The sequence below is a fragment of the Polypterus senegalus genome, chromosome 4 (genome assembly GCF_016835505.1).
Source record: "Polypterus senegalus isolate Bchr_013 chromosome 4, ASM1683550v1, whole genome shotgun sequence".
Classification (NCBI taxonomy): domain Eukaryota; kingdom Metazoa; phylum Chordata; class Cladistia; order Polypteriformes; family Polypteridae; genus Polypterus; species Polypterus senegalus.
The window spans coordinates 80,254,679-80,275,683 of NC_053157.1; the positions used below are offsets into that span (position 1 = coordinate 80,254,679).

Below are 21,005 nucleotides of genomic sequence, written 5' to 3' on the forward strand. Positions count from 1 at the left end.
CAGTTTGTTTGCCCAGTTGATTTCATCCAAGGGACGCTATTGGCGGATGGCTTAGAAGCTACCCAATCAGAGCTTGTATTACATATTAACTAAAACTCCTCAATGATATAAGATATGCTTGATTGTTTGCTTTTCTCTCTCTCTCACCCTCTCTGCCTGACGGAGGGGATGTGAGCAGAGGGGCTGTTTGCACAGAGGCTGTTTGCTTAGAAGATACGGACGCTCCTCTAAAAAATGGCGCTTTATCGCGGTGCTTCGGCATACTTAAAAGCACGTATTGATTTTTTGATTGTCTGCTTTTATCTCGCTCTCTCTCTCTGACATTCTCTGCTCCCGACGTCGCTCCTGTAAAGAGAAGATATGTTTGCATTCTTTTAATTGTGAGAAAGAACTGTCATCTCTGTCTTGTCATGGAGCACAGTTTAAACTTTTGACTAAAGGGTGTTATTTCATGTCTAGAGGGCTCTAATAATGTTAACAGTGTGGGAGAGTTTATAAGGGCTTAAAATATCTAAAAATAACCATACAAACATATGGTTTCTACTTCACAGATTTTCATCTATCGCGGGGGGTTCTGCAACCCCCGCGATCGAGGAGGGATTACTGTATAATAATGTTTATTTTAGAAGTCAATATTATGAGACGCGGCATGCCATCAGCACGGCACGCAGATAGTCCATAAGATCACGCCCTGCATATGTAGGAAGAATTGCAGCAAGACGTCTTGATAGTTGAGTGTATTTAGACTTGCTGGCTGCCTGACTGCTGGTAATTCTGCTTTGTATACGACGCATTATGCCAACCCTCGACTGAGTTATTTGTTCGCGGCATGCCATCAGCAGTTATAACAGTTATAACCTAGCACATAATGTGTACATAATGCGCACGTACACGTCACACTCTCTTGGCCTCTCTCGCGATTTTGTCGTGTCGATTTTGTCAGCTCGCATTTGTCAAAAACCAGTTAGCGGGTTTGTCGGCACTCATTTGTCCGTCGCGGTTTTGTCGGGGCGCATATGTCTATCGCGCTTTTGTCGGTGAACCCAAACCAACAGCTCTTATCTTTCCTTTCGTGATTTTCTTCCTTTACATCACAAGCTTATGGATTCACAAATGAGTCTGTCTTTCTGACCAACTCTGAATGTTGTCTGAGTGATCTGATCACCATCTGTGCATTCACAGTATGGTCAAGTGCTCTCTCATCCTGATTGGATCACCAAAAACATACAGTAATGCCAGGTGTAAAAGGGACCAATGAGTTCACAGACTCGTTACTCCATTTTCTGTATACAGCACAGCACTGTTTCATTCCATAAAACAGTCAATGAAACTGAGTATTCTGATCATGTTTGAGAGAACAGAGCCTACCCAGCAAAATTCTACCTATAGTGTAACATGGTGATTTGGAGTAAACATGTGACATTCCTTTGTGATTTAGTTATATTTTATACAGCAAGTCTGATGAAGTATCACACTAACAAAAATTAGTAAATTCTGAGTCTTGAATAAGTGTGCCCTTGTAAACCTATAATTTTTAAAAAAAATTCTCAAAAAAGATCTATTATGTCTTCAAGTTCGACCTTTGTAGGGTCTAAAAGATGATGATTGGCTCTTAAAAGTTAAATTAAAAATTGCACTTAGCTATAATACAAGTCAAAGTGTTCAATTCCAGCTTGTCAATTATAGTTATTTCAGATTCATTGCACACACACATCTCTCCCAAACCCCATTTAGAATGTCACTCCCGAGTTCTTTTTACAACCAGCACAAGCGGCAAGGATTAAGATTTCTATTCAAGCTGCCACATAAGTAGCTTCATCCGAATCGGGATCCTTGACACTGTCCTCACTAGGTAGTGAGTCTCCACCGCTGGGCGAGCGGCAGCTCAAGTCTGCAACTCCTGACTCCTGGTCACTGTTTGCGGAGAGATCAGGGTCTGAGCACTTCAGTGTCTCTTTTGTAAGAATGAGAAGAGAGTTTTCCATGTCTAACTGCTGCAAAGGACTTTCATTAGGAAATGTACACACACTCCCACTGACGTAGTCTTGTGGAGTGTTGGCGATGCTGTTGTCAGATGTGGAGGGGCCAAAGTGCTTGACTCTGCCTTTAGGTTTTGGTAACAGTTTGCCATTCTTCATTTGCACCTTTTCTAGCTTGGCAATTTTCTAGTAAAAGACAAAAAAGGTAACAATAAACAAAGACAAATTAGGTTTCACTGATATGGCTACAGACTATCATGTTAATGAAAACAATAGCAAGTAGCAATGAAACTTCTTCAGAATATTAATGTCAGAGAAGCCTCAGATGCTTCTTACGCAAACTTACTTCCTTAAATATAAGCTACAAATTAGGAGTGGGTGACATGGCCTTAAACCCATATCATAGTACTGTAGCTAAAAATTCTGATGGATTATAAAAAATCAAAAATCCTACCAATACTCCGGTTACTGCAGTATTGTGGGGGCTCTAGTCTGTTCCAGTAACTTCAATCAATCAATCAATCAGTTAATCTTTATAAAGTACATTTAAACACAATGAATGTTGACCAAACTGCTGTACATAACTCAGAATAAAAACAACTTCAGAATAAATTCAATAAATATATTAAATATGTAAAAATGTTTATGAAAAAATTCAATATAATGCAACAACATAAATTATACCAAACCATTAAAAAGAACACAGTAAAAATACAGGACTGCCATTAAGCATCTCCATATGTTAAAGAGAAAAGAAAAGATTTTAATTGAGATTCTAAAATATTAATACTTTTGAAAGACCTAATGTAGAAGAGCTGACTAATCCATAGAACAGGGGCAGACACAGAAACTGCAAAATCACTCTTAAGATTCAACCAAGACCAAGAGATAGAAAGAAGTTTTTGATCAGATGATCTTCAAGGCGTAGAGTTGAGGTGAAGGATGTTATTATTTGAAATTCTTTTCAAATTTTGTTCTTTTTTGTTCATTTCTGATTCTTCTGTTTATGTAGATTCTGTTACTTATTTTGATCATTTGCATTATTCTGTGTTATTATTAGCTTTGAGAATTTTTTTATTTCTGTGTCTATGCTTGCTCTGTTATGTTTCAGGTAATCTGAGGATTGTACCCCAAGAGGCAGAGCTACCTGTCTATCTCTGTCAAGGGACTGCCCTCAAGCAGTCCCTTGTAGTTCACTGAATGTGCTTAGTGGTACTGGTAAGTCCCTCTGTTTATTACTGAGCTTTTATTCTGAACTTTTGCTATGGTTTTGCTCATTCTCTTGGATATTGTGTTGGGTCTTGCTTGCTGCTGGATTGCCTATTTCTGACAATTCCTTCTGTGCTCATCCAAGCTTCCATGTAATAAATATTTTTTTATTTATATTGAGTCTTTCTTTCTTTCTATTACACAAGCCAAAGGTTGATGGACCCTTCCTCTTGTGAAGAGGTTTTGATTTAGCTTTTGGGACTTTATGCTAAGGTAGTCCTAAGTTCATGACGAAGAGATCTGAGATATAATGTGGTGCCAAGACAAATAATAAAATTTTAAACTGAATTCGGTATTTTACTGGCAGTCAATGAAAAAAAATGAGCAATAGAGAAATATGTTTTATTTTTGTCGTGCCAGTCATGAGCTGTGCGGCTGTATTTTGGACCAACTGCAAAAGGAGATAGGGAAGATTAACCGAAACAGAGAGCATTACAATAGTTCAAAGAAGAAGAAGTAAGTGCATGAATTACTATCCCCAATCCTTAAAAGGAAAGCACAGATTTCCCTTTGGCAATCCTCTTAAGCTGAAAGAAACTTCTTTTAACTACACTGTTAATTTGTTTGTCAATTTTAAAAGCTAGATCAATGATAGCACTGAGGTTTCTAGCATGGGTGCTCACATTTGCTGAGAGAGAGATACTAAATTGTTAGTTATACTAATGATAGAATGTAAGGAGCCAAACATAATAACTTCAGCTTTACTTTTATTTAGCTGAAGGACCCAATGCTTAATCTAAACAAGTAATCATGTTGTTTAGTGATACATCAGAAATGACTGGCAGATACAAATGAGTGTTACTTGTGTAACAGTGGAAAGAAGTGGCATATTTTTGAAAAATGTAACCTAAAATAGGTATATGCAAACAAAACAGGGCCCAAAATGGAATCTGAGGAACCCCCACCAGTGATAGGTACCAAAACAAAGAGAAACCACTAATCTGCACTGACAATCTCTTAGGTAGGAACTAAACAACTCTTAAGACAGTACCCTGAATACCAACATTCATAAAATGATCAAGCGGACTGAGTGATCAATGGTATCCAAGGCTGCATTAGGTCTAGCAAAACCAAAATAGCACAACATCCAGCATCAACAGACAATAATAAGTGATTGGACACCAGGCACTTGGATGTGTTAGGAAAGAGTTTCCTAGGGCTTAAATGTACAATTTCGTTATTTATGGATTGTTAAAATGTATTTGTTTAATTCTGTTTTGTATGCATGTTACAGAGAACAATATTTTTATGTAGTAGTATTAAGAATGTTTTGTAGTTACCTTTCTTTTTCCGCATTAAGATGTCAAAAATATTAAAAGACAATAAATTGGTATTTAAGTAGTGTCATACACGTTCGCATGGGTGACAGCTTAAGGGCCTGAATGAGAGTAATTCCATGCAAACCGGGGGTGTCAGAGTACACTAACTCTTATGGGAAATTCTGCCTGGCCTCGATGACGGCACTTTCAGTTCTGGTCTCAATCACGTCACTTCCTGCTTTGGGCCCAGAGATGATGTTACTTCTAGTCATGGGGTTAGCAACATCACGTCTAGTTCCGGCCCCAGAGATGACGTCAATTCCTCTGGTCTGCATTAAAACCAACCACCTTTTTGCCAACAAGACAGTTCTGTTCTGGACTCTGATCGATACACATCTTTGTGACCATTTATTCCATTTAGCAGCCAAGAAATAATATACGGGTGGCTGCCCCTGACCTCTTTTTGTGCGGCTCATTCTCAATCGTGTGAGAGTAGTTAATATGAATTTAAGCTTTTTCTGTTAACATGTTTGTAGAATTTATAAGCTTTCTCAGCCAGTGTATCTTTAGACTCTGTGACCCATGGGTAAGAAATGTCTGTCCTGGAGAGTCGCAGTGGCTGCAGGTTTTTGTTCCAAACTCAAGAAACAATTTACTGCTTCATTTTAGTTGTCTCGCTTGCTAACATTTCCCAGTCTTAATTGCTCATTTTAGTCTTTAAAAGCTGCATTCACAGTTTAAATGGCTCCTTATTATCAATAAAATGTAAGTGACAAAGGAACCAGCAGCTATCCATCTAATTTGTTTTCATTTCCTGCCGTGTGTATTCATCTTAAACTATCTGGTTTAATAAAATATTTGAAAGGAAACTAAACAGAAAAAAGTGAAGAAACTGGGAATCGCTCATTCATTTTTAGGTCTTCAAATCGTTTGGATGAGATCTATGGAAAGAAAAAAAAATTACGATATACTGTAAAATGACCTGACATGGCAGAGTTAAAACACTAACAAGCCATTAAGTTAAATAAGTTATGTTATTGGTAAGGATTGGTTTCTAATTAATCAACTGCGGCCTCCAAAGACTGATGTTGCTCACGTCTGACTAGGTGTGAATTTGGAACCACAAGAGACCACCTTGTGTATGCATGGTTTTTGTTGCTCAGGTCAGCTAAGCACCTAATCTGAGCACTATACAGTGGTGTGAAAAACTATTTGCCCCCTTCCCGATTTCTTATTCTTTTGCATGTTTGTCACACAAAATGTTTCTGATCATCAAATACATTTAACCATTAGTCAAATATAACACAAGTAAACACAAAATGCAGTTGTTAAATAATGGTTTTTATTATTTAGGGAGAAAAAAAAAATCCTAACCTACATGTCCCTGTGCGAAAAAGTAATTGCCCCCTGAACCTAATAACTGGTTGGGCCACCCTTAGCAGCAATAACTGCAATCAAGCGTTTGCGATAACTTGCAATGAGTCTTTTACAGCGCTCTGGAGGAATTTTGGCCCAATCATCTTTGCAGAATTGTTGTAATTCAGCTTTATTTTCTAGCATTAACCGCCTTTTTAAGGTCATGCCATAGCATCTCAATTGGATTCAGGTCAGGTCTTTGACTAGGCCACTCCAAAGTCTTCATTTTGTTTTTCTTCAGCCATTCAGAGGTGGATTTGCTGGTGTGTTTTGGGTCATTGTCCTGTTGCAGCACCCAAGATCGCTTCAGCTTGAGTTGACGAACAGATGGCGGACATTCTCCTTCAGGATTTTTTGGTAGACAGTAGAATTCATGGTTCCATCTATCACAGCAAGCCTTCCAGGTCCTGAAGCAGCAAAACAACCCCAGACCATCACACTACCACCACCATATTTTACTGTTGGTATGATGTTCTTTTTCTGAAATGCTGTGTTCCTTTTACGCCAGATGTAACGGGACATTTGCCTTCCAGAAAGTTCAACTTTTGTCTCATCAGTCCACAAGGTATTTTCCCAAAAGTCTTGGCAATCATTGAGATGTTTCTTAGCAAAATTGAGACGAGCCCTAATGTTCTTTTTGCTTAACAGTGGTTTGCGTCTTGGAAATCTGCCATGCAGGCCTTTTTTTGCCCAGTCTCTTTCTTATGGTGGAGTCGTGAACACTGACCTTAATTGAGGCAAGTGAGACCTGCAGTTCTTTAGACGTTGTCCTGGGGTCTTTTGTGACCTCTCGGATGAGTCGTCTCTGCGCTCTTGGGGTAATTTTGGTCGGCCAGCCACTCCTGGGAAGGTTCACCACTGTTCCATGTTTTTGCCATTTGTGGATAATGGCTCTCACTGTGGTTCACTGGAGTCCCAAAGCTTAAGAAATGGCTTTATAACCTTTACCAGACTGATAGATCTCAATTACTTCTGTTCTCATTTGTTCCTGAATTTCTTTGGATCTTGGCATGATGTCTAGCTTTTGAGCTGCTTTTGGTCTACTTCTCTGTGTCAGGCAGCTCCTATGTAAGTGATTTCTTGATTGAAACAGGTGTGGCAGTAATCAGGCCTGGGGGTGGCTACGGAAATTGAACTCAGGTGTGATACACCACAGTTAGGTTATTTTTTAACAAGGGGGCAATTACTTTTTCACACAGGGCCATGTAGGTTTGGATTTTTTTTCTCCCTAAATAATAAAACCATCATTTAAAAACTGCATTTTGTGTTTACTTGTGTTATATTTGACTAATGGTTAAATGTGTTTGATGATCAGAAACATTTTGTGTGACAAACATGCAAAAGAATAAGAAATCAGGAAGGGGGCAAATAGTTTTTCACACCACTGTATATGGTAAAAACGGTCATTTCTGAACTTGGAATGCTTAAGCCATGATGATGCAAATGCTTAAAAGTTTAATTTTCAAACTACAGGCATGTAAGAAATATGAATTTGGCTGACTGGATGCCTTTGTTCATGCACACCCCATGAGCTTGAGTTGATATGGCCTTTCAAATTGGCACTGCACAGAAAGTGGGACCAGGGGTGTTTAACTTCTGGCCCAACAAACTTTAGAAAGCTGTAAGCTGCAAGTTAAAGAAGAAATGGAAAGGAACGAAGACCAGGGGAACCATGTTGTGAGCAACATGCAACAGAAATGCAAGAACTGAAAACTATCTTGTACACTGGGTACTTCATTCAACACGTTCCATGAAAACTGCTAAACATCCAAGTTGTATAATGTGACTGTTACTCTCACTTGCTTTGCTTCTGCTTTTGGCATAAGGACTATAATGACTGAATAAAGTATTTAAATCTGTTCTCCTGCTTTCCTCTTTGCTCTGTTCTAGGGCCAGGGGCTGGGAACTGAGTTCCTTTCTCAGTTAGGTTAAAAATTGATGAAGAGAGACATCCCTGATAGAACAACAGTGATTCTGACACCTGAGTGATGCCTGAAGTAACTACTGATGAAAGGTAGTGGGCTGTAGTCCTTGATGCATGAACATTACAATGTGAATTATATATTCCCAAGGATTGGTAAGTGTAAGGATAGACAAACAACAGGGAAGACAACATATCCATCGGCCTACACAAAAATTGTCCACTTAGATGAGGGATTTAAGAGAAGGTTGCCCCAACACCTTTCCAAAATGTCTTGTGGTTTGTTTTGGATTAGTTGCAGACATGTTGTTTATAGTTGCCATAAAGTATTTCCGGCGCCGCATCCAAGTGGCAGCCTTTCCAGCAGCTCCGTGTTATGACTTTATCTTTTTACCTTTTTTCTATTTTTTTTTCTCTATTTTTTTCTCTATTCACTGATCACTTCTACCACTTTCTTTAATGTGGAATCGCTCCCTGGAATTTAATATTGCTTTTTGTATCAGTATACTGCTGCTGGATTATGTGAATTTCCCCTTGGGATTAATAAAGTATGTATCTATCTATCTAGGGGGGCGTCCGTCCTGGTTCTGTTGGGGGCCTTGGGTACAGGGCTCGGAAGCCCAGCCCTGTAGGGACCCGTGGCCACCGCCAGGCGGCGCCCCGATGCCGGAATATCCCGTATGGTCCCCGGCCGGACGCCCAGGAGGACCAGAGGAGGGCTTGTGCCTCCTCCAGACCGCGATGGGGCGTCCGTCCTGGTTATGCTGGCGCCCAGGTGCCTGAGGAACCCTGGAGCCCAGCACTTCCGCCACACCAGGAAGTGCTGGGGGGAAGACTTTACGTGACGCCTGGAGAGCTGCCGGGAGGACAGCCGGCAATTCCGCCACGCTGGGGCGTGGCCAAGGAAGGAATACCGGGAACACCTGGTGCTCATCCGGGAGTACTATATAAGGGGCCGCCGCCCTTCAGTCAGAGCTAGAGTCGGGTGGAAGAAGGACGAGGCAGAAGAGAGTGGAGGCGGCCCGAAGACAAGGCATTGTGGCCAGGACTGTGTTTGGGGTTTGTGTGCACTGTTTGGACTGGGTCTTAGTGACCATTATTTGTAAATATAGTGTAAATAAACGTGTGGTGGTGTTTAAACAACATGTCCGCCTGTCTGTGTCCGGGCCGGGTTCACACTATCTGCTAATTGCTAGTCACGTGATCATAGCTGTTGTTGCATGTATTGTCCTGATGCTAACATTTTTTAAGAGGGCACCATGCAGCTTTATTCACTTAAAATAACTAGGGATTTAACACTAGAAGAGTGGCAGCCAATGGGCGTTGTGATTTCAAATCTTTCATTATTTTGTCACTGTGCATATCACGCTCCTTTCCCTCCTCGACTTTTCCTAATTTGCTGCACTGCAAATGCCCATGCTGTTGTAACTGAAATTAATTGATCCTTAAAATTTTTTTTTTTTTTTTTACATACAAGAGCCACTATTACCACCATAAACAACACCAATGCACTATTGTACCTATGTGTGAATGATTGCCTTCTTCCTCCAGCTCACACTTAGCAGCATTTGTACATTTTTTAAATGCAATCCTGTTAATAAACGTTATTTTACTTTTCCACCAAAATGTGAATTTCTATCTCCTGCCCCTCCAGATGACTATACAATAATCACCGAACAAATATCTCTTATAGTCATTTATATTTTTAGTAAATGCTTCAGTTATTTCCTTTAGCTAAAAAAAACCCATACAAAACTCACGTGAAACTGCGTTGCAATATTTTCACAGAACTTGGAATACAAAGTACACAGACAGCATCATTTTGACACACGGAAAGGATAACATGCAAGGTAGTTCAGTATGGATGGAATGAACGGCAAGTGAGGCAGCTTGCTCTCAGTGAATGCATAGATATAGCAAATATATGCAAATCTGAGAAGAACCAGTGAGTTTTCTTTGTTACGACAGAAGAAAGGGTGCAATGTGGTATGTGACCATGAATGTGGTGCTTTTTAGAAAAAAAAAAAAACTATGATTCCAGTACAGTGATACTGAAATGCTGGAGCATGTACTGAATCAAATACACACACACAATCGTACATATTCACATCACTTTCCACAGTGCTGAAAGTGGGCATTTCCCTTTCTGGGATTAGGGGTACTGGCAATGTATGTGTACTGATGATTTCTGACATTTGTCATAAGGGAGATTTCACTTTTGATGAGCTTTTGCAATTCCAATGGAGACCTCATATCTCATCCATTACATATGAAGAGAAGGATGATGAAGCAAACACAGCGAGAAGTGCCAAACGTTTTTTATTCAACTTCAAGCACTGATTTTGCATGGCAAATAAGCTGCATGGCCTAAAGACAGCACCAGCGTACCACACTCTAAACAAAATGAGATGGGAGCTGGCATTCCATAATGAAAGAGCACAAATGATGGTCAAGGAGACAGACACTGATAAAGTGCCAAGTTAGGGCAGAACAAACAGACTGCAAAATAAATTAATCCAGTAAACCCATTTTTATATACATTATACTCAGTCTGCCATTTACCAACATAATCCATGAAATATGTAAGTGATGCTGTAATTTTATAAAATCTATCCATCCATTATCCAACCTGCTATATGCTAAGTACAGGGTCGCGGGGGTCTGCTGGAGCCAACACAGGGCGAAAGGCAGGAAACAAACCCCAGGCAGGGCACCAGCCCACCACAGGGCACACACACACACACCAAGCATACACTAGGGACAATTTAGGACCGCCAATACACCTAACCTGCATGTCTTTAAACTGTGGGAGGAAACCCTTGCAGACACGGGGAGAACATGCAAATTCCATGCAGGGAAGACCCGAGAAGCGAACCAGGGTCTCCTAACTGCGAGACAGCAACACTACCACTGTGCCACCGTGCCACCTCATTTTATTTAACTATTTACTGTATATAGGAAAATATCGATTTGACTAATGTTGATAGATATGTATATCCATCCATCCATTATCCAACCTGCTATATGCTAACTACCGGGTTACGGGGTCTGCTGGAGCCAATTCCAACCAGCACAGGGCGCAAGGATGGAAACAAACCCACAGGCAGGGCGCCAACCCACCACTGTAGATATGTATACAGTATATTGGTTATATATAATATGACACTGAAATACAATATTTTGATTAAATACTGAGGCATTTTTTTGCGGAATTGGAGATAGACATTTGTGTCACTGCATCTCTTTGGGTCCTTCTCACACCCAGAAGCACTGCAAAATTGGATAATGCACACAAAATACAACAAAACAAAAACTATGTAAAGTGTCACCATGACACTTTTTTTGTTGTTGATTGAAAATGTATGCTAACATTTCCACTGAAAATATATGCTAACAATTTATGGTGTACATCAGAAAACAATCTATTTTATGTTCATTTAAACTCTATTAGGCTATCTGTACTTTTGGGGGTTTTGGTCCATCAGGATGCTGAGCTGATAAGACCATTAATGAGAACAAAAGGATTCAGATACTGCATGGCATAGCCTTGATAGTTTAGTACTGAAAAAATACATGGAAGTTTTATTGTTATACTAGTTTGTTAGATGTAAAGGCTCAGTTTGTTCCTTTGACCTCAATTTCTGCCATTCATTTTTGATTCTGATGGGTAATAGGAGTAATATCAGTATTTCAACCCATGCCTCTTGAATGACTCTGGGCTTGGACTGCCCTCTGTTAAATAACATAACCTGATTACAAATAAATATGTAAAATCAACTCTTCTGGTTATAGTGAATTACTTGAGTCAACAACCATAACAAGACAGAGTTGCCTGTTTACCACAAAAAACCATTTACCTCCTCCTGAGCCTCAAGTTCTTCTTGCAACTGCTGAGTTTCCTCTCGGATAGCCATTAGGAAATCTACTGCTGATTGTCGTGGGTGCATTCCTTTTTCAAAGCGGTTGTACATTCCCCTCCAGAACCTGTAGGGAAAATGGCAATCAGAAAACACAAATTTTAATCTTCTGAAGTAATTGCTTTATACATTAAAATGCTGTACATTGTGACAATGTTTTTTTTTCCAGCAGGCACTCCATCTTTCCCAACCAAATCCCACAAATATCATGTTGGATTAACTGGTAACTCTGATTTGGCCATGTATGAGTTTGGGTGGGTGTTCTTTGGTTGAAGGGTTGAGTTGAACTTTTGAACAATTTGAACTGAAAAAAAGTTTTAGTCTGGACAACATGACTGGTCTGATATTCTTTTGCATGATTTAGGTAGGACCCAGGGTTGGCTTTCTTGAATAATAATTCCCTTTTGCAATTTAACCCAGGTAAACTATAAAAAGGTAATTACATTTGCCCCGTGTTTGGATTTCCATTACAAGGTGGCACAACATATCATCAAGCTATTTCATTTTTTAACTTTTCTCTTGGAAAAAAATGGCTATAAGTTGGTTATAAGACATCAAAATATGAATGATTTTAAGAGGAATGTAGATTTTCTTATAGTCATTTGTAGGTGGTAGCGTAATAATTATGCTATGAAATATCTCAAATTTAAAGGTTAAGGTTTGGGGAAAGCTAATGCAGAAATACTGATCAAATAAATGGAACTGCACTTCAGACAAACAACAAAGTATGATTTGAATGAAGAAAACCAACTGGACATATCTAGCGTAAGTATTGCTGGGAGATGATGTGGAATTGTGGTTTCTAGGAGTAGCAGAAGTACCTCCTTGTCTCCAAAACATATTTGCAAGATTGGAATTTCTCTGACACAGCTCCCATCTGCATTGGTTACATGATTTCTATTTTCCATTTTAACTGCTGCATTCCATGGCTCTAGACCAACGATCATCTACAGTATATGGAGGAGGCAATCAAATAATTAGGCTCCAGGCAAAAGACTGCCATTGCTGACCTTTTGCCCCATGTGACAGGCAATGGTCTTTGGCCATGACTGTTGCTCAACTACAATGCATCCTGAGGCATTTCTGCTGGCTTTTCTCAATTTGATTTGACTAACTGATAATTAAGAAAGTGGAAACGCATCTTACTAAGTCATGCATTTGCTCTACAATGATACTTTTGCTAAACCTATCAGGTGTCCCAAATCATTCAACTCTTACTTATTTTCCTTTATAATGGATTGTATATGCATATATTTATGTAAAATTCAATTCTGAGATTTACTTCTGTCAGTGCATACGGTAACAATGCAGCCATTTCAAACACTATATACTGGCACCCTGCCTGGGGTTTGTTTCCTGGCTTGCGCCCTGTGTTGGCTGGGATTGGCTCCAGCAGACCCCCGTGAACCTGTAGTTAGGATATAGCGGGTTGGATAATAGACAGATAGATAGATAGATAGATAGATAGATAGATAGATAGATAGAAAGTAACTTTATATAAAGTAGACAGGCATTGTGGCATAATGTCTAAGTGAGTGCATTCTAAATCATGAGGTTGTCAGTTAAGTTTCCACCTCCAACTTAATTAGCGACTTTATGCATAAGGTACAGTGGTATATAAAATAAAACTGATTGTACAACACAGGCCTCTTTACAGGCTGCTCTCTCACAGTGTTAAAACAGCATTCTTGTTCGCTTGGTAAAAGTAGTAAGATCAATTAAACTACATGGTCATTCAATACATGGAAAAAAGTAAGGAAGCAAATAACCTATACACATTTCAAGAATGGAACTCTACATTTTAGCTTTTCCTTTCTTTGACTTCTTGCTTTAGAGTGCTTCTATCAGTGTCTGTTGCAAGGCAACATTAGCTTTGGAGCAGTCAAATGAAGGATGGACTGGGTGATTAAAAGGGTCATTTAGGATAAGAGCATCACTGAAGCATTTCACGTCGTGCCCTTATCACAGCCTTTGCCTAGTGCCCCTCTTGACTTAGTAAATTGTTTAAGGTTAGTGTGTTCTGACCTCTAGGCTCTGTTTAGGATTTTGAGTTTTGCCTTTGTGTTTCTGGTCCCTTTAACCTTGCCCGGGGATTTCTTCCTGCCTCGCACCTTGTGTTGGCTGGGATTGGCTCCAGCAGACCCCCGTGACCCTGTGTTTGGATTCAGCGGGTTAGAAAATGGATGGATGAATGGATTTTATGCAGAAACCTGAAGAATAGTATTCATTATCCTATGTGATGACAACTACAATATTTTAATGCTCAGCACCTGGATTAACACCATTTTTTCTTTATATTTTACATTTAGAAGAAGTAGTTAAAAAATAAAATTAAATTTTTCTCCTATATAGATAATGAATGGCTGCACTTAAACTCCTATCCCTTGAAGACTTGTTTTTAATTATATTACTAACTATCCATCCATCCATTTTCCAACCCGCTGAATCCAAACACAGGGTCACGGGGGTCTGCTGGAGCCAATCCCAGCCAACACAGGGCACAAGCCAATCCTGGGCAGGGTGCCAACCCACTGCAGGACACACACAAACCACAAACTAGGGCCAATTTAGAATTGCCAATCCACCTAACCTGCATGTCTTTGGGAGGAAACCAGAGCGCCCAGAGGAAACCCACGCAGACACGGAGAGAACATGCAAACTCCACACAGGGAGGACCCGGGAAGCGAACCCGGGTCTCCTAACTGCGAGGCAGCAGCACCACTGTGCCGCCCTATATTACTAACTAACCATTTTAATTACTTAAAACTAAAGATAACTACTTCAGCCTAAACATTTAAAGATGAATAGAAATCTTTTTCATCTGAAACAAAATAGTGTTAGATTTGAACTGAGGTGAGCCTAAATTTTAGTTTTACTAAATCTGCCTGTAGGGCGGCAAGGTGGCGCAGTGGTAGCGCTGTTGCCTCGCAGTAAGGAGACCTGGGTTCGCTTCCCGGGTCCTCCCCGTGTCTGCGTGGGTTTCCTCCGGGTGTTCCGGTTTGCTCCCACAGTCCATAGACATGCAGGTTAGGTGCATTGGCGATCCTAAATTGTCCCTGTGGTGGGCTGGCGCCCTGCCCGGGGTTTTGTTCCTGCCCCGTGGCCCTGTGTTAGGATACAGCGGGTTGAAAAATGACTAACTGGCTGACTAAACCTGCTTGTAAATTAGGTGTTATCCTTGACACTACTCTATGCCTTATGCACTCACACTACTAGACTGTTATGATCTTAGAAAGGCTGTTTGCAGGGAAATGCATGATAAAGTAATCAGGGGATCAAAAACACTAATGGGAGAACACAAAGGTTAAGACCAGGTCAGGCTTAGGATCTAAATACCTGGAAAAGTGAAAAGATTAATCATCAAGTACAAAAAAGCTAGAGCAGGAACAGAGGATGAGGAGGAAAACAGAAGGTTCTGATACTAACTTGTTTTAATACATTCTGACTATATAAAAGAATCCAGTCATTTTTACTTCATAACAAATTCAATACTTAGATGAAAGAAACAGTGTGTTATATACACTATATGTGTTAAAATGACCAAATATATTATGTGACTTTCATGTCGCGTGACTAGGAGTAGACAGAGGAACCATAAACAATACAGACACATCCATGTAAAAATTTTCTGTGGTTTTTCTTAAAGTTTGGAAACCCTTGTTCATTAACCAATGTATTAACATATGCTAAGAGCTACTTTTTCTAGCCAAGAGGTATAGTTAGAACCAATGCAGCTTCAAATTAAATGGAGTACAGAAACTATCGTCTATGCATCCATCCAAGAAAAGCTGACTACTATAATGATTTGCTCAAAGTGTTCTCGAATTATTCTATTTCAGGCTTGTACATAATTCAAGATGCTGATGTAATTCCATTATATTGATAAGTGGGAAGTAAAACCAAACAAACACCTGTTGTTAAGTCTCCATTTATTTCCAGTTAAGCTTAGAGCCATATTCAAAATCTTACTTGTACACTGTTGAACATAACTCTGTCCTTTACTATGGCAACCTTTTTAATAACAGATGTTATTAATGCCTACATTCCATATATTGTAACAGTCCTCAAAACACCAGATAAATCTTAATGTGCATCAGATACTCACACATTCCTGTTACTTTGTAAAAGATATGTCATGAAATGAAACAAAACTAAACAAAAAGGAACAGCAGGATACAGCATGTTGCTTTCTTAAATCTGCCTGAGGCTGTTATGTAGGTACTGTAGGCCTTGTAAATTCTTCTCTTGTCTAACTATACTGTATATCTTTTTCATATTTTATTTTCTGGTATATTTTATTCATGCATTCAGCTGTGTCATGACATTAGGTACAACAGTAAAATTAACTACAGGTAAAGCATTTGACATGTTCTAACTATTTTAACATTTTAATGAAATCTATAAGCTAAAAAGAGTGCTGATGCCGAAACTCTTGCTTTTTTGCAATCCTGCTGTTCCTGGTTGTTTAGCCACCTGTGAAATCTATCACTTCAACTCCCACTGAAAATTTTCACTTGCCTGCAATCTGCATACAGATTTTGTCTAAATATTCCATGGTGACAAAAAGTGATCATTCTGTTGAGCCTACAGGGACATGTTTAAAGGGAGCACATTTAGGTGTTATAAGTAAAGCTGATGTCACATTACACAACTTCTTGTCTGAGCGATGTCAAACATGAAAACACAGAGTTGCTGATCTTGTTACCCAAGTATGTCATATGACACAACCAGTAAATTTCAGGATGCCTCAAATTAGACGAATGCATAGTGACATTTCAGCACAGTTTCACATTTCAAAAGTATTTTGATCTCACCCGTTTTTTTTTTACTTCCAGTAACGTGCTGCCTGATTGAGCCATTGCCTTTGCAAAGAATTTGCAGACACAGAGAGTTGAGCTGCAATTTAGGCCCTTTTTTGCTTTTTTCCAATCTGTTGTGGTATGCAAAGTACATCATCAGACAGTCAAATTTCTATTCCTTCTGTCAGGTCCAAAACACCAGAATTCCTTATTCCTTGTAGCTACTTTACATGCACCGAACTTCCAGGTCAGTGCTCATTGGTTGTCAGCTCTCACCCGTACACAAGCCTACCCCTGCAAATTAAGACAAAATCAAACCTGTTTGATATTGTTGGGATGAGCCACAGGTTGGTTGGATTGAGTTGCTAGGTATGTCATACTACAGAACTACCAGTCACGGGAGTGAGTCGTGACCACCTCCGACTTGCTATGATTATGTAAACGAAGTCTTCAACTGAAATGAATGATGAAAAGTCGTGCAATGTGACATGACCTGAAATCCAAATATATTTGTCTGTTCTCTCTCACCAGTTGCAGAAGATCTAATAACTAAAATCTGTGAAACCCATCCTGACTCCACCTAGTGGCTCATGGGATAAAAGAGTTTCCCATTCCAACAGAAAACCATCTATGACTACATGGAGATGACTTCCATCTTAACATCCTCAATAACATGTAATATTGTCTGACAGCTATGTGCTTGTGCACAGCTCCTTTCCATTTGAGAGCCCAACTCTTAATACAGTACTGTTAATTCTGAAACAATCAAGAGAAACCGCTATTCGCAAAAGGGAGGAAATGAAAATGTGTTAAAAAGAGGTCTTTCCTTATCTTCTTCTTTCTAGTGTGTATTAACTTAAATAAAAACTGAACATAATTTACATAGTGCAAGGTGCAAAGAGACAAGTGGTCTGTTACGTACTTGAAGTAGTATGGAGTAGTAACTGGCCGCAAGACTCCCTGTGTTTGACTGTGGTCTGGTCTGTATAAAGGATTCATGTAATCCACACGATTCTCCCACAGGTATGCCCACAGAGAATGTGTTCTCTCTCGGATTCTGTTAAGAGGAATAAAAACAATTTAGAACTTTTTTCAGGGATTCAAACTTCTAAGGGAACCAAATATGAAAACACAAAAACTGACAGAAATTGTAATAACAATTACTGCTTTTTTAGTTTGCCATTAATTGGCATTGACCACTAAACTGAAAACATTTACCCATATAAAAGTTTATTCCGGATTTAAAGAATAATAAACAACCTAAAACATCAATGTAAAAGCAAATAAACACAACACATCTAATGAATCGATGTAAAAAAATCGAATTAAAATTAATTTAAATAAACGGTACTAAAAAAGAGGTTCACAATCATGACTTTTATTGAATTTCAGTTTAAAATATCACCTCATTTCTTCTCTCTCTTTCTGACTGTTGCACATCAAGTTTCCATATTGACAGGAGTAAATGTGGTTATGGACATGGATCAAGAACCTCTCGTTGTACTCAAAGGCACACGGGAATTGCTCCATTAGCTGCCAGACACACTCAGTAAATTGGTCAATAACTGGAGACACTTCTTTGGGATCACCATCTAGATGATTATACCTAAACAAAAAATTTTTATTATGGCATTTTAGAAAATAAAGTGCACCACATTTAAAAAGGATTCAATGCAGATTTTTAACTCATCTCCAAAATAAATTCTCAACCAGTGGTGAAACACACTGTAAATAATTCTGGCATTACAAAATACAAGCTTTTGAAAGGTTATATACTTTTATTTCCAGAGACAGGAAGATAGAAAATTCATGAAACAGAAAAATGAACAATTATGTATTAAAAATGTAAATAAATACATTTGTTGAGACTGTAGAAAAAATAAAAGCTCATAAAATAGCTGCCTCAAAGTTTCAGGGATGAGTATTCATTTTTGGACCTCGTCTGTCTGTGTGTAGTTTAATATTCTTTTTTCCCCCACATTCCTAAAGACATGTGTTGTAATGTATTAGATAAGCCAACAATTATTCTGAAATGCTCTACTTGTGTGACATAATGCACTCACTTAACCTACTGTACAAAGATATTTGCCTGCTAGTTAAGTTAATAGTCAGGACTGTGAGGGAATCCATTAAAGAAGAACCTTCTTTACATCCCTTGTTGTCGGCTGCATTATAGTTTTATAGATTTATACAGGATCACGTGTACAGAGTACACTAAAATTCTTACTTGGACATGCTAAGCAACATGTGAGTATAACTACTTTATCTTTAAACTTTGGTCTGGCTAATCCCTTATACTCAAGATGATTAGGGTAATATCTGAATCCTAAATGGATAAATATGTATTAGAATTGGAAAAGATTAAAGACAGGAGCTAAGGAAGAATTGCGCAACAACCCTTTTCAATGCTTTCTTGCATAAACAAGTGACCATGTGCTGAATGTTGGTTGAAAATGCAAATAAAATTCAATACCACTTTAACTAGTGCTACATAGAAATACAAAGACACTGAAATATTCAGAGAAAGAAACACAATATACAGTGCTCTTAGTGGAGTCAGACTTTAAATCTGATATATTAGGAGTTTATAAAAATAAACTGGAGATGTATATTGTGCACAAAAAAGATTGTTTCTAAATACATAGAGAGTATTCCCTTCACTTTTTGTACACTATTTTTTATAAATTTAGTTTCAAATGGATACATTTTCCGTTTTTTCCCCTCAGTCTACACTCAATAATCCATAACGGCAAAGTCAGAATGTGTTTTCAGAAAGGTCTGAAAACATATTAACAACCAAAAACTGAAATCTCTCATTTATAAAAGTACAGTATTCAGACCCTTACTTCAGTACTTTGTGGAAACTCCATTGGCAACAGTTACACCTTCAAGTCTTTTTGGCTATGTCTCTACAAACTCTGTACACCTCTGTAGACAAGTTCCATTAGACTGGATGGGGAGTGTCTGTAAATTGCCATCTTCAGGTCTCTCCACAGATGTTTTGTGGGATTCAAGTCTGTGCTTTGGCTGCAAGACTTGAGGACAGTCAAAGGCTTATCTTGAAACCACTCCAGTAGTGTCTTAGCTGTGTGCTTCAGGTCTTTGACATGATAAAAAATTAACCCGTTGTGCCATCTATGGTTGTGTGCACTCTAGAGCAGGTTTACTTGAAGGATCTCTCTTTATTTGGCTTCATTCATCCTTCCCTCAATTCTGACCAGTCCTCTTTTCCCTGACATTGAGAAGCATGAGTATAATGTGATGATACCACCACAATGCTTCACTGTAGGGATTATATTAGGCAGGTGATGAGCAGTGTCTGGTCTACATCAAACTTAGCATTTGGAATTCTGTGCAAAGAGTTCAAGAAGGTTGTAATTCCTAAAGGTTTGCTGATCTCGGCAGAAGACTACTGAAAATGTGTTAGAGTGACGATTGGGTTTTTGGTCACCTCCCTTACGAAGGCACTTCTTTCCCAACTTTAGGAAGAGTTCTGACACTTCTAAACTTCTTCCATTTCACAATTATAGAGGCCACTAGAAACAGACAAAGCTTTAGACATGGTTTTATACCCTTGCCCTGTTCTACTGTATGCCTCACCACAGTTTTATTGCAGACATCTGCAGAGAATTTCTTGGACTTCATGGCTTGTTTTTTGTCTGGACATGCAATGTGAATTGTGGAACCTTTTATAGACAGTTGTGTGTTTTCCTAAACTATGTCCATTAAATTTAATTTGCCATAGCTGTGCTCTAGTCATTTTGAAGATACATCGAGGATAAATAAAAAACAGGATGCACCTGATCACAATCTGGAGTGCTACGGCAAAGAGTCTGAATACTTATATCATTTTTATGATGTTTCTGAAAACATACTTTCACTTTGTCATTACGAGTTACTGAGTGTAGACTGATGGGAGAAAATGGTAAATGTATCCATTAAAAATTGGGACTATAACAAAATAAAGTGTGCAGAAAGTGAAGGGATTGGAATACTTTCTAAATCCACGGTAGACAGATAAACTTTGGATTAACAACTAGACTTACATTCTTATACAGTAAAGCATAAAAATATGTATTATTTTGAATGTATTAATCTATCCATAATGATTTGCTGGTCTACAGTCTAATAAGTATTTATTAAAGGTGCATCTACAATTTTATACTGAAAATATGTCTACTTGGATGGACACAAAAAATATAAGGAAAAAAAACAAACCTGTGAGTAAATTTGTGGCCGAATGACACCCAGTCTTTTTCAATAAGTACCTGTACCAAAAATAGATTTTAGACAAATTTGTAAATTAAAATGAAAATATATAAATGTAATTTTGTAAGTTAAAGTACTTCTGTTATTAACAAGTGAAAAATTCATTATAAAATGATAAGACAAGTTTAAGCTGAAATGCTTTACTGCCAAGTTCCAGATAAAGGGTCTGATGTTAA

General features: G+C 38.6%; 1 protein-coding gene across 1 annotated transcript in view; it reads right to left on the reverse strand.

Annotated features, from left to right (window-relative positions):
• Positions 1-969: 969 nt before the first annotated feature.
• The window catches only part of mtmr7b (myotubularin related protein 7b), a 60,921-nt gene continuing 40,885 nt past the window's right edge, over positions 970-21,005 (reverse strand). The window contains exons 10-14 of the mRNA XM_039750931.1: positions 20,779-20,828; positions 17,966-18,166; positions 17,483-17,617; positions 11,702-11,828; positions 970-2,165 (exon numbers count right to left, since the gene is read on the reverse strand). Of these exons, the coding sequence (XP_039606865.1) occupies positions 1,794-2,165; positions 11,702-11,828; positions 17,483-17,617; positions 17,966-18,166; positions 20,779-20,828 (885 nt within the window). The 3' untranslated portion in view covers positions 970-1,793. The remainder of the gene's footprint in view (positions 2,166-11,701; positions 11,829-17,482; positions 17,618-17,965; positions 18,167-20,778; positions 20,829-21,005) is intronic.